General features: G+C 50.9%; 2 protein-coding genes across 2 annotated transcripts in view; one reads left to right on the plus strand and one right to left on the minus strand.

Moving 5' to 3' along the window:
• Positions 1-1,329, minus strand: part of ACBD6 (acyl-CoA binding domain containing 6) — a 69,085-nt gene extending 67,756 nt beyond the window's left edge. Inside the window, exon 1 of the mRNA XM_042873344.1 lies at positions 1,150-1,329. Coding sequence (XP_042729278.1) covers positions 1,150-1,329 — 180 coding nt within the window. The remainder of the gene's footprint in view (positions 1-1,149) is intronic.
• Positions 1,330-2,910: 1,581 nt separating this feature from the next.
• The window catches only part of XPR1 (xenotropic and polytropic retrovirus receptor 1), a 78,522-nt gene continuing 67,699 nt past the window's right edge, over positions 2,911-13,733 (plus strand). The window contains exons 1-2 of the mRNA XM_042873297.1: positions 2,911-3,045; positions 6,267-6,318. Of these exons, the coding sequence (XP_042729231.1) occupies positions 2,977-3,045; positions 6,267-6,318 (121 nt within the window). The 5' untranslated portion in view covers positions 2,911-2,976. The remainder of the gene's footprint in view (positions 3,046-6,266; positions 6,319-13,733) is intronic.

Here is a 13,733-nt window from a genome sequence, read left to right on the forward strand (position 1 = left end):
GGAGACCCAAAGCAGGGGGCACACAGACACTGTTTGTGCAGTCTGGGACAAGAGGAGATGGAAGATCTCTGGTTCCTCACCTGGAGGGGACTGGAGACCTGTGCTGACTGCAGTAGTTGCTGCCTTTTCTTAACTGGTATTACAACTTGTGAAACAGCTTCTGATTTCAGTAACTATAGCTCTTATAAAGCACTAGGAAACCCCTCTGGAGTCTGCTGACAGCCACGGGCTGAGGGCTAAGTAATGCCTCCCATCTGCCATAGAGGACAGCTCCGAAGCACTTGTAGGCGGTGAGAAATAAGAGGTTATTTGAAACAAATCTGAGAATCCAGGTAAGCTGTAGCAGAGACAACCCTATTTCTTTTCATCTCCTTCTATGCAAGGCCTTAGTTCCTAGAAGTTCTCCTGGCACTTTCCCCACCCTTTCCTTTCTCTTACAAAGAATAAAGAGCCAGAGACCTGCTGAAGCACCAGAAGATCTGAAGACAAAGCTCCCACGTGATCAGCCTGGTCTGAGACAATTAATGGCCCACAAACTACAGCTAAGGAGCCACCAGCTCAGGGGATAATTCAATACTGCATCAAAAAGATGGAAATGCTTTTGAGTAGCAGCAGGCCAGGCAAGGGTATTCCAGATGGAAGAAAAATGTAACTTGGATTGTCTGCAGAATCATAGAATGGTTTGGGTTGGAAGAAACCTCAAAGCTCATCAAACCCCAAACCCTGCCGTGGGCAGGGCTGCCAGCCACTGGATCAAGCTGCCCAGAGCCCCATCCAATAGCCTCGGGCACCTCCTGCTGAGCAAAACAGACAGAGTCCAGTTCCACAGTCGCTTTGCAAACTGAGTCAATGCAAACTGAGGAGCCGGCAGTGCCACCCAGAGCAGTGTGTGCCCCGTCCCTCAGGTGCCCCATGCCGTGGATGGGCCCTGGGCAGCCCGAACTGCTGGGGGGCAGCCAACCCACGGCAGGAACCAGGTGGGGGAGCTTTGGGGTCCCTGCGGGCTGGGAATGCTCCACAAGTGACCCAAGCACGTGGCAGAAACAAACCGGCTCAGCCTCCCGGCCCTTCCCCCTTTTCCTCCCATCCCCTCCCCCCCGTAGGCACCAGGCCTCTCCCTCGGCCCAGTCGCAAGGCCCCGCGCCTCACCTGCTTGTAGCGAGCGTACAGGTACAGCAGCTGTTCCTTGCTGGCGCTGGGCAGCAGGGCGGGCAGCCGTTCGGCCGCCTGCTCGAACAAGGTGGACAGCTGCCGATCGGACGGATCCGGCCCCGCCGAGCCCGAGCTCCCCTCGCCGCCGCTCCCGGCCGCCAGCGGGGGCGACGCCATGGCGCCGGTCCGCGCGCACAGCCGTCCCCCTGCGCGCCTCGGTACGGTTTCGCGCCGCCCGGCGGGAAACGCGCGCTGCGCCCGAGAGTTCCGGGGTACGCGCGGTCCTACTCTCATCCGGTAGGGAATGGCCGCTGGGAGGCAGTGGCGGGCCGGCTGTGGGCCCAGGCTGCGCAGCCTCCTAGGGGTTGCTCCCTCCCTTCCTATCGCTGTTACCTGGGAGCAGAGGCTGACCCGTCTCAGCACAACCTCCTTTTAGGAGCTGTAGAGCAGCGAGGTCTCCCCTGAGCTCCTCCACACTGCCCCATACCATCCCCTCAGCCGCTCCCCATCACACCGTGCCCCACACCCCGCACGGCTCCATGCCCTTCTTCAAACACACTCCAGAAGCTCGGTATCTGGTAGTTGATGTCAGTGTTCTCGTACTGTGCAACCCAAATGGGGATCTGAAGGAGAGCGAGCACATCCCTCATTTAGTTGTTTTTTTTTTTCAAGATATCAACAGAAGATCAAGAGAGCTCACAGCAAGAGCCAGCAGGCCTGGAGCCAGCCCCAAGCCCCTCTGCTGTGTGCTGACCCCAGCCACGAGGGGGATAGATAAGAGCTCAGCAGCTGCTGCTCAGGGTTTTCCCTATTAAAGGTTTTTTTCTTGCACTTTTCCTCTGAAGGCTCTTCCCCAGCAATCCCCCAGCATAATTTATATATATTTTTTAAAGAAAAACGTGCTATTTATAAATGATTCTATACACTCCCAAGAAAGCAAGTGCCAGACTGTGCTGGCAGGAAGCCTACTGCAGACTTCTTGCTGCTCCAGTTAAGGAAGCAGATAATGCTCATTCTCGTGCCTTCTCCCAGCACCCAGCTGCAATAACAGCGAGGTGTTCCAAGCACACTGCTGGGCACTATGTCAGGAGACTCTGTGGGGCAAATGGTTTGAGTGCACGGACCTAATGCTTGCAGTCCTGCAGCCCTTTTGTCCTGCACGTTGCAGTTGGGGTGGACTGACACATCATGGGCTGGGCTGGGCTCACCGAATGTAATGTGCTAAGGACACGGCTGGGATCAGGAAACACACCAGGAGGGAGGAACAAGACACCAGGACGTGAGGTTTTCAGTAAAATGCAGGTTATTAGAGAAGCAAGGCAGGTCATTTCTGGGCTCCTAACGACCTCATTGCTCTGCCGAGCCCAGCAGCGATAACGCAGCACCGTGCGCCGATGCTCACCACGCCCGAAGAGCTGCGGGACACCCATTGCCCCATTGGGGCCACGCCCCTATCTTTAAGCCACGCCCGCCTGAAACCACGCCCTGTCTTTAGGCCACGCCCCCATTCCCGAGGCCACGCCCCCCGGCGGCGGTGGGCGGTGGCGAATGTTGCCGTGGCGACGCGGCGCTGCCGGCGGCCGGTTGGCTGGCGGGCGGCTGACGGCGGGAGGCGGCGGCGGGCCGGGGAAGATGGCGGCGGCCGAAGAGGCGGCGGCGGCGGCGGCTGCGGGGCGGCGCTGAGGAGGCCCCGAGGCGGGCCGAGGATCGGCGGGGCCGGGCGGGCGGGGGCCCATGTGCGGCGGCGGAGGCCCCCCCCCGCCCCGCAGTACCGGCGGCGGCCCGTTAGCAGGCAGGCGCCGCTAGGAGCGGCTCGGCGGCAGGATGAAGTTCGCCGAGCACCTCGCGGCGCACATCACCCCCGAATGGCGGAAGCAGTACATCCAGTACGAGGTGAGCCCGGCGACCTTCCCGGGGCTGGCGGCGGAGCCGTGCCCTGCGGGGCGGAGCGGAGCGGAGCGCTGTCCCGCAGCTGCGGGCTGAGCCGCCGAGCCCGCGCTCCGCTCGGCGCTGAGGCCGGCTTCCCTCCCCGGGCCGCGGCTCTTGCGGTGCGCGCAGCTCGCATTGATCTCCTGACGTCTGAACCGCGGTACCGTTACTGTCTCCGTCTCGCTTTCTCCGCCTGGCTACTGAATAAAGGCGGGTTGGAGTACAAACTGTCTCGGAGTCCTTTCTGAGCGGTACAAAATAAGCCCTCCCAGCCCTGCTTTTCGCTCCTAAGTTGTCAAACTCTTTGTTGCTCAGCCCTGCTGCCCGCGCGTATCGCAGCACTCGTTATTCGGGACCCGGCGGTGGTGTGGGTGCAGACAGAGGCGTGCAGCCCTCCTTTGTGCCGGCAAACACCGCCTCGTTGCTCAGCCGAGGGGAAGGCACAGCACCGCTTTCAGTACTAGCATGCGGTTTTTCTTGCACCGTGCGTGGCTGCGGTCGTGTTGTTGCCGTGTCTTTTCAATTTGACAGCTCAGATCTTCTTAATGAAGGCGGGAATGCTGCACCTAACCCACACACTCGCGTGGGTCTTGTGGGCGAGCTGGGAAAAGATGAGCCCCGTTTCCAGGGATTACCACGACCAAGGCTGGGAGATGGGACAGGCACTGCCTCCAGCTCGTTCTGTGTCACAGAGCTCCCGTGCAGCCCTCATTTCCCATCCCGATGGTGTGGTTATTTCCTTGGCACAACACCTGCTGACCCCGGGTTGCAATGTGGCTGAGCCCAGGGAAGCTGAGCCCCCGCCGGTGAGCGGCCCTGCCCTGCTGTAGTGGCAGCAGGATGAGGGTGTGATCTGGTGACGTCAGGGAGAAGAATGAGACGTTGTGTTTTGAGGACCTAAAAACAACATTTTGCTGTCGGGTGGTCTTTCATCATTTACAGCCTGCAAAGTTATTGTCAGTAACGTGGCCTTCCCCTCCAGCAGTTACCTGTGCTGTGATCGTTGAGGGCGGGTGCGTGGTCTGGGGAAGAGCTTAGACAGGGAAAAGCCTGTTGGCTTTCATTAAATGGGGAAAAAGATGTACTTCAATACCTATAGCTTAGATTATCTTTCAGCAAGAGCGCAGCAGTGGCCATTGTTGTCCGTGTGCTTATTAAGAGCAAGCAATGGGCATGTGAAAAGGCAGACCGATGATGTATGCTGTTCTGTTTCATTCAGCTTTTGGCAAAGATGTTGGCCGTGTCTGAGTGAATGCAAGCACTGAGTTTTACAAACCCCTGATTGCCTCAGTCTGCCTCTAGAATGGGAAATCAGAAGGAAAAGATTGCACAAATGGTAGAACGGCTCGAGTTGGAAGGAGTGGAACGGCACAAAGCATGATGTTCCATGCTATGTTCTAACTGCTGGCTGGTCTGGGAGCCCAGCTTGCCATCACTCCTTGTGCTGTGAACTGCCCCTTTGCTTCCCATGGAGCAAAAATAAAATAGGAGAGCAAACAAAATCCTGTCTTTCCGTGTCAGCCAACAGCATTCTCTTTTTCAAGCAGACAAAACTGGACAAATTAAAGTGACTCACAGATGAATCTCAGAGGATGCTTTTTCCTACAAACATGCCTTTGTGGCTGAGTGAAGTTGTTGGCGTGTTTGTCCACTAATTGCAATGTGGATTTGCTGTTGTGTGTGTCTCTGAAGCTCCTGCAGAAGGAGGGGAGTGTGGCTCAGCCTGCTCTCATGTGCCAGTGTGATGGAGGCCTGGTTTTACACTTGGCAGATGGCAATTCTCTGCTGGTTTCTCTGTCCTGAATTTGTTTATCCGAGAGCAGAAAGCTCTTTATTGAACTCTTAAATTGGCATGCTGTCTTTTTTCTTTCATGTTTTCCCATCTATTTGACTTCCCTCCTCTCCAAAGGGGACCTTGGGCGCTGCCTGCTTCAGTCTTTGGACAGTGGCAGCATGTTGAGAAGTTCTAAAGTCTGGTTTCCCCCATGAAAAATGTACAGGTAGGCGCGGGTGATTGGCAGGATGAGAAAGGGGAAGGCGTTCTGCATTGGTGGCTTTTTCTTTTGACCACTTGATGCATGGCACAGGATCACGTGCTGCCAGCTGGTGAGTCATGGGAGGAAGGGGACAGAGCGGCCATGGTCAGCCAGAATGTAGGAATGGGTTGTGTCACTGGGATGGGGATCATGCAGCAGTGGCTTAGCTGGGAAAACAATTCTGCAAGTGACCTTTGTTGAGACCTCTGGAACGAGAGCTTTGGGAGATGCCTGAGCTGCCTGTTTGCTGGCCGCCTGTGACACCTTGCGATAAACAGACGTGTCCTTTAGACCTTCTGTTTGCTTAGCAGTGCATTACAACAGCGCTGAGCTGCTCCTTGCTGAGCTTGTGGTTTTCCCTGTGAGGGCATCAGGGTGGTGGTTGTTCAGGCTGTGCTGACCCAGGGCAGGAAGGGGCAGAGCGTGGAGTGTGGGGCTGTGGGATGTGTTGGGTGATGGGCAGCAGGCCTCGAGGACCCCAGTGACTCGTGTGCATTGGATTTCTGTAGGTTCACAAGGCAGCAGATGAGCTGTAATTCTCACAGCAGATGTGTGTGCAAAGCCTGCTCGCGTTCGTGCCCCTTTACTTCTAGTTCCCAGACTGGTTCAGGTTACTCCATCAGTCTCCAAACCCATCTCAGGTTGTTTGATGCTGTGTTACCCTTGAGATCCCCCCTTGGGAGAAGGCAATCACTCATGTTTCCTAATCTGGTCCGTCACCCTGTCTTCAGCTTTTAGAATATGTGTGTGTTCCTGTACTATTGTGTAACAGTGATAGATCCCTGAGGCTTCTTTATCTCTGTTTGCCTTGACAAGCTCCTTTCTATGTCACGCCACAGGTTTTCTAACAAACCTCGAGCATCCTACCGACCTGGAAACCTTTTTCTGAAAGAATATGTTTTAAAATATGGTTGGAATAACAATAGCAGATTAGTAATATAACAAGCTTTAGATGAAGGGGTCAATAAATGAGAACATGTGTTTCTTTTGCTAGCAGAAATATGTGTAATAGCATTACCAACACGTCCCGTAGCTTTGTGTGTCAGTCTGGAGGGATAAAAGGACTTTAATTGCTTTTGTTTTCAAACAAGCATATCAAAACGTAATTTTTATTTGATTCTGAGTGCATTCTTTGTTCTGCTCCTCCAGGCTTTGAAAGAGATGCTGTATGCAGCCGTGGACCAGGCCCCTTCTATAGAAGGTAAGCACGTGGTCACTGAGAATTGTGTTTTTCTTGGCATTGGATGCTGGATGTGCAGTAGTGTTATTTTTCTGTCCTCAGTCCTCCTAAATTGGTCAAGTCAATACACTGATGGGCGAACGCTCGGCCTCCCGCAGCCTGCGTGCTATTTGGGATTGTTGGAACTCTTTGTCCTCTGTCATCAGCACAGTAAATGGCTTTGTATAGCTTGAGACTTCAGCAGCTGGATTCCTCTCGCTTATAAGGACATTCACTGGTGGAAGTACTACTTCATCACTGGAGAATAGCCTCTTGTTTTCCCATGGCAGCCCTGGGAGATAGCTGTGCTGGAGAGTCACCGGTTGGTGAGCAGGGATGTGAGGTTCTCATCCTTTTGTCCTGGGTGCTCCCTGAGTGCTGTGCCACCTCTTGGATGCTGATATGAGTATATTTTCTTGTTTTCGTTTGTTTATTGCCACTGCATTCTCTAGGTAGGTTGTTTTAGCACAGCATCTGCTTTTAAGCTCGCTGCATTTTGAGTAGTCTTATGTGTTGTGTGCAAAAGTTCTCAATAGAACCCTATATCTTTCTCCCTCCTTTAGTTTGAGGAACTGAATATTTTTGCCTTGATCTTTCTTTGGTCCCTTTCTGTGGATTTCAAACTCTGTGCTTCTAGCAGTTTGATTGCAGAGCAGTGTTAGTGTCACTGATCTCTCTGAGTGCAGCTCTTAGATTCTTCCTTGTGTGTGTGCAGAGCAGAACTGCTGCTTCTAGTGCAGTCTGTTGGCTGGTGTCAGTAATGCCAGCCATCATTAATGCTAGTTCATTAACAACTCACACACTCTTCTCCAAACAGTGGGTCCTAGAAGTGCATTTCTATAGGTGAGTGGCTATGCTCCTGGCAGCGCCTAAAATTGATGGGCTGCTTTTGGGGAATGGAATCAAGCTTGGAAGCAAGATGCTGGCAAAAGAGGCAAGTCCTGCTTTTTAAAGATGCAAAAATTGCTTTAAAACCCCCACAGGCCTGGAGGATCTTTCTCCCAGACAACAGTTTTCTCTCCCAAGAAGCAGTTTTCTGTCTTAGAGGAACCACAGTGTTTTGTATAGGCTGCACAGATGATCTTTATTAACTTGTCTTTAGAGATAATTGGCCGGTTTTGTTGAGAAAATGTGTTTCCTTTGTCTTACCACCAGTGTGTGACTTAAGGTTTGTCTTAAAATGGATGGGGCTGCAGATCCTTTGCGTTTTAGTTCCTCAGTATTGTTTTGGGAAGGTGTAAGGAAGGCACCATGAGAAGCTGGACGGAAAGCTCCTGAGTGGTATTCTGCATTTTGACTTCTTTTTTTTTTCCTATGCTCATTGTGATATAGTGATGTTCTGTATGTGCTGTAATGTTTACATGTAAACATCCTTAGGACAGGAAGGGAAAGTGAAGAATAAAATGTTATAATATAATATTAATGTTGTTCTTTTGAATGTTAAAAGAACGTAAGCTTCTGTTTCTGCCTTCTTTGATGCTCATCAAAAAGGGAAGTAATGACTTAATGTTGTGCTAGCTACAAAAAGCATCTTGTTATTTGGAGAGCAAATCTCTCCCTCTGTGTTGCAGAGAACAAAGCGACGCAAACTTTTTGGAACTGCTCAGATTTGTCACTGTTTTGCCCAAACTGCCTCTAAGAAGAGAGCAGCTGTGCTAATTCCTGCACTGTTTGCTAGTTCAGTGCTATGTGAGCGTGTGCTGGTTTCTTTTTTAATTGAAGTTTGTTTCCAGTGTGTTATTTCACTCCTGTTTTGTTTTTGTTTTTTTTTAGTTTCCTCTGCTGTTAATCTGTTTTGCTCATTCCCAGCTCTCTGAAATGCCTGTGTGGCTTTGAACTTAGCACAGGAACACCAGGAGGGTGCTGTAAGCCCCATCTTCCCAGGGTGAGGCTGGTATAAGTCTCATTTTAGGCTGGTTTAACTAAAAACCATTTGATGTAGGTGATGCCAGGCGCTGTAGCCGTGTTCAGCTGGGCTTTGATTTGCCTTACATGTAGACTGGAGCTAATCTTCAGCTAGTAGTTGGGCTGTAAAATAAAGGGAGGTCTGTCTCTGTTGGCTGTCTCTGGGCTCGTGTTAAGGAATCTCCTGCTTATGGTTGGCACGTGGGTAAACAAAGCTGGCTTCAAAATGACTCATAAGCTGTGCAAATGGTGCTGCTGCTGCTATTTTAGGGAGAAAAGTTTGCTGAGAGGATGATCTTGCATGTAAGTTGTGGGGTCACCTACCAGCACGTTTACCTGCTCTACTGGTGATCATAGAATCCTTAGGGCTGGAAGGGTCCTCCGAGGGCCATCCAGTGCAACTCCCCTGCAGTGAGCACTGCACTGACCAGATGTGCTGGCATCTCCCTGAGCTCCTCAGGGTTCACCTCTTTGCAGCCATAGCGGAGATGGAAGTCTGGCTGTGAATTATTCATCCTGATTATGCGCTCCAATGGACAGGGTCTACTCTGAACATTATTGCCTAGAATATTTGTCTTTCAGATATTGAAATTTAACCTCCCTTTAAGACTTGTGTAAACAGATCTTGTTGTTGTCACATTAAATGGCTCAAAAGCGTTCTGCAGTATCCTATTCTGATGACTTATTCCACTTAACCCCCATCTGCATTCCAGTGGTAGGCTGGAACAAGGATTAGACCGAGTGGGGAGTAGGAATGCTTCAAGATTGAACTCAAAACCAAAATTAATAGGTGACTTTCATTACAGCTTGATTGACAGGGGAAAAGCTTAGCAGCAGTGCTGGTGCTTGTGCTGTGCAAATTCACCTCTTTGCTTGCTCCAGATGAGAACAGAGGTGTGAGATTGGAACGTTTTCAGCATGCCCTGCTCGGTGATACAAATTTACTTCAAAGCAGGCTGGCAGTGCCAGAGCACAGAGCACTCCGGCTGTGGTGCAGGAGCACATGCAGATCTGCCTTGGCTGAACTGGTGCGCTCAGGTTCTTGCCCCCAGGTACTTGTTTCCACAGCTGGGAAACAATGAAACTAATGAAAGGGCTGTGCACAGCTTGGGAGGCAGCAGGAAGGCTGGGTTGGGCACTGCACACCAGCTCCGAGGGCTGCACCTGCAGGCAGGTTTCTTTTGCAAACTGCTTATCAGGCTGGCAGCACAAGGGCTGTAGATCCCTCCTTAATGGTGTGGGGTGACAGCAACATCAGAAATGCTTTTTTTCCCTGCCTTCCTGCTCTTGCTTTCTGACAATATAAAAAGGCCAGTGTGTCAATTTAACTGGTAGGTAGTAGGTTTCATGTTGGTGGTTAAAACGTGAGGGCTGGGAAATAGAAAAGGAGTTCACAAAGCTGGAAGATGGACAGCCAGCCAGCCGTGCTCGCAGTGCAGCAGAACATCAAACAGTGCTTTGGGTGTAACCTAGAGAAACACCATGTGTGTGTGTATAGGAGGTCAGAATTTATTGTTAGGCTTTGGAAAAGGCTGCAGCAGGAGGAGTAACAGCAAGATTTACAGTGTGTGTAGGAGGCAGCCTCGGGGTTTGTAGCCACTGCATTCAAAATAGGCGATTAGGCTTTGGGATGAGGCTGTGGCTATTTGGTGAATAATGCCGTGTGAATTAAACTCGATGAGTTTCTGCCTCTTTAAAAATGCATGCTGTGAGCAGGCTCTCCCTAGAAGGAAATCTCATTCTTCTGCATCACAATCACTTGTAAGATGCTTCAGAACGATGGTCAGGGCCTGCCGGGAGCTTCAGCATCTCTGTGATGCCATGTAGGAGAGCAGGGGCTGCCAGCACAGCTCCTCTGCTTTGTTACCTGGGCTGAAGAATGCCTGGAGGTCCGTAGCTGTAAGGCAGCAGTGAGCCAGAGCTGTGTACGTTCAGCCAAAAGCTGCAGAGAACACTGAGAATGCACCAATCTGCTGGCATGCATGGTGGGTGCTGTGTGAGGAGCAGCACAGCCCATCCTGCAGCTCCAGCCCCGGGCTGTGCGCTGCCCTTGCTGCAGAGGAGAGAGCCTTGTTTATCTCCTAGGAGATGGAAAAGCAATTTCTACTTCCTGATGAGAAGCTGACAGGCTATTTGACTTAACAGGAGAGGCAGCCGGTGTGATTGGGAAGAGGAAAATTGCATGCCATAACATAGCGATAGAAATGCAATTTATTTTGCATGTGCTATATAGCTTCAGGCATGCATTTTGGAGGGGTGAGAATTCTACACGCGCTGAAATGCCAGTTTTAATAGCAACAAGAGGTGAATTTGGTTTCCAGACTGTGTCTGTAATCTTGGTCTTATTGCTCCCACTGTTGATTAGCGTGCTTCTATAAACACTGCCAATGTGATTAGTGTGCCTTTATAAACATTCCCAAGGTGTGTGTGGGGTGAGGGAACCTGGAGCTCTCTGGCAAGCCGAGTGAATGAGCTGTGACCTCAGGACCTGCCTTTTCCCATGGCTGCAGGCGTGCCCTGATGTGTGGCCAGGATGGCTGTCCTGGTGCCACCGCTGCCCATCTGTGTCCCCATGCAGAGCCCAGGTGTGCTTCTGAATGGCTGCTTTCTGTGAGCACAGCTGTAAGCAGTGACTCACCGGCAAGGCAGCTGAGTGGGGTAATAATGAGCAGGATTGGCTGATACACCTATAAAGCAAATTCTGTAAGTAGCTGAAAGGGATGGGGCCAGTACTGTTTTGGCATGACTTTGTCTTCCATCATCAGTGGTAGCAGTGAAAAGGCAAGGAAGTTACCAATCTGAGAGCCCCATATGGCATTCTGCCTTTCTTGGAGCCTTTCTGCGTGCCGGATGTTCCTTGAACTCCATGGCAATCCAAGACAAAGGTTTTATTTCCCCCCACCCAGTCACAGGGTAATGCATTTCTCTGTTAGCAGCTGGGTCAGGGCTTCGTTCTGCACTGACCTTGATGAGCACAGGTGCAGGGAAATGTTTCTTGGAGGCTATGTGTCCTTTTAAAGCCTTTAAGAGGCTGTAATTAATGGAGTTGCCTAGAGACAAGAAGACTTCCCGGGGAGGAGAAAGGAGACCTTCCCAGGGAGGATAAAGAAGGAGTATCTTTTGGCTGAGCTGGGTTAGCGGTCGGTGCTCACAAATGATAGCCCTCTTTATAGAGCCTTCGTCTCTGGCTTTCAGATGCTGCATGCTCTTAACGTGCAACATTCACTTATAGCATAGCTCTGTAAGATATGTTTATTAAAACTTCATGTTTCAGAGGTTAGGTTGCTATAATATGGATCCAGAACACAATCTCCTTGTCAAGCAGTCAGAGGAAGAAAGCAAAGCAGGATACCAAGCTTGAAGCATTTGCCACACCTGATCAGATGCATCTGTTGTAATAATCGTGGTTGCAGGACAACTGCTCTTTCTGGTGAGCGCAAAAATACCCCGTATCAGGTGTGAGTTTGAGCAATGCATTAGCAGCAGGGAGCTTGCCACAGCTTTCATACCCTTCTCTTCAGCAGATGTCACCTTGGTGAAGCCCCAGAAGGCGTGAAGCAGCAGGAGGGATGGCGAGGGGTCCCGCATCCCTCTGCCTGTGTGTAGCTGTCTGCGTCTGAGCCATTCTGTAAGCAGACCTTGCCAGGATGCTTTGGGGTCTGCGTTGTGGCCACGTGTGGCCCTGTTTTTCCCCAGCCTGCTGCCTTTGGCCCTGGAGCTCCCGACCACTGAAGGTGGAAGTTCTGTTTGCTGCTGTCGGCATTCAGTAAGGGTTGAGCTGGAGTCCCAAAGGCTCCAGAGACGCTGAGTGTCTCCAGTTTTAGAAATCCGGCTGCAGCTCAGTCAGAATTGATCTGTACTGATTTCCCTTTCAGTTCCTCCTGCTTGCAGCCAGCTCCTGCGGGTTGAGTTCCACCTTTGTTCCCAGCTGATGGAGCTGGTTGGTGCACGCTCATGCTAATGGAGCCCGCTCGCCTTCCGGCTGGGGAGGAATTCAGCACTGGGAGGTGTGTGTGTGATCTGGGCTTGGACTTGCCTAAGCACAAATTCGAGTAATGAATTAGTCATCAGCCATGGATTTCATGGCCCTGGGGACACGGATCCTGAGGCTGGTGCAGCCCAGCTGTCAGTCAGGAGCTGCTGATGCAGGAACTTCTCGCGGCCTGAGAAGGTTCCCCCAGCCCTGCTAATATGGGGAAGGGAGGTTGCCAAAGCCTCAAGCTGGTATTTCAGCAGCAGCGTGCCTGCTTTACAGTGTGTCCTTCAAGGCTTCGGCCTCTTCGCATAACTCAAATAAAAGTATGCTTTAACTGGGTATTTAGAAACCCAAGGCAGCACACCCAAATTACAGCAGTTCTGCCATCTTCTGCATGCAAGGTAATTTTACCTAATCCTGTTTTTGTGGTAAGCAGGACCATCCTCCATCAGTTTCACTAGTGATCCCATGGTTACTGAGGTACAGGGGTGATGTGGAGTGGGTCTGGGAAGAGATGCTTCTACTCCATCTTCTTGTCCTTGGCCACCGCTTTGTTTTTTTTTTCCCCTCCTTTGTTAGCATTGCACTGTGGCGTGTGCCTTGTGGTGGCTGGCCTCAAGCAGGATGATTATTCTGAGAGATATGTAAGCTTTATCTATCAAAAAAATAGAAATTATGAGTTTGTGTGCTTTTTGTACATAGCTGAAGCAGTCTCTTTGGGGACAATAAGGCTAGATTTGTGCATTTTCCCATCATAACTCCCACCTATGCTGATTCTTTGCAGAGTGTCTGTTATGGCTCCTGGCCAGGGAGTCAGTTTTTCTGTTGCCTTTGTCAGGCAAACACCACGTGCTGCAGCAGATAATGGGTGATTCCCCCTGTAGCGAGGGGTGGTGGCTCAAGAAACTCAAGACGACGGCTTCTACTGTGGGATTCTGTGTGATTTTATTTGAAGATGGAATAATGATGCCTAACGTTGTGCAAGTTGCAGGTGTCCCACCTGAAATGTTCTGATTAAAGAAAAACCCCCAAACTATAAATCCGCATATGGAAGGTAGACAGGAAGGAGTACAGACAGTGTCAAACACCACAGCTGCCTGGAGTTCTCTTGCAAGCATCCATCAGGCCTCAAAGTCTTCATGTGGTCCTGCTGCTATGAAGCAGAAGAAATAAAAATCAAACCTCTCCAATGAAAACATTTGGCTCAAGGAGCAAAGGATACTTCCACAGTTATGCTCCCATTCTTATGTTTGCTTTTTGCAGGCATTTGGCAAGACTGTGCCAAAGTGTTTTGGGCAGCTGGAGAAGGAGTATTTTGTTGTTCTCTGCTTTCTTAATTGTAAGTTCATTTGCAGAAGTTAGAAATGAGGCAGTGCTAGAAGCTGTACGCTTGGTTGCTTGAACATTGTGCTGAAAACCGTTGCTTTATAAATAGCACCTTCAGGGTTGGCACCTTCTCTGCATGGAAGGTGTCCGAGTCTCATTTGTGGGATTTGGATTTGGTCATCACGTTGTC

This window comes from Lagopus leucura, unplaced genomic scaffold (assembly GCF_019238085.1).
Source record: "Lagopus leucura isolate 7727_CA_CO unplaced genomic scaffold, USGS_WTPT01 Super-Scaffold_100009, whole genome shotgun sequence".
NCBI classification, from domain to species: domain Eukaryota; kingdom Metazoa; phylum Chordata; class Aves; order Galliformes; family Phasianidae; genus Lagopus; species Lagopus leucura.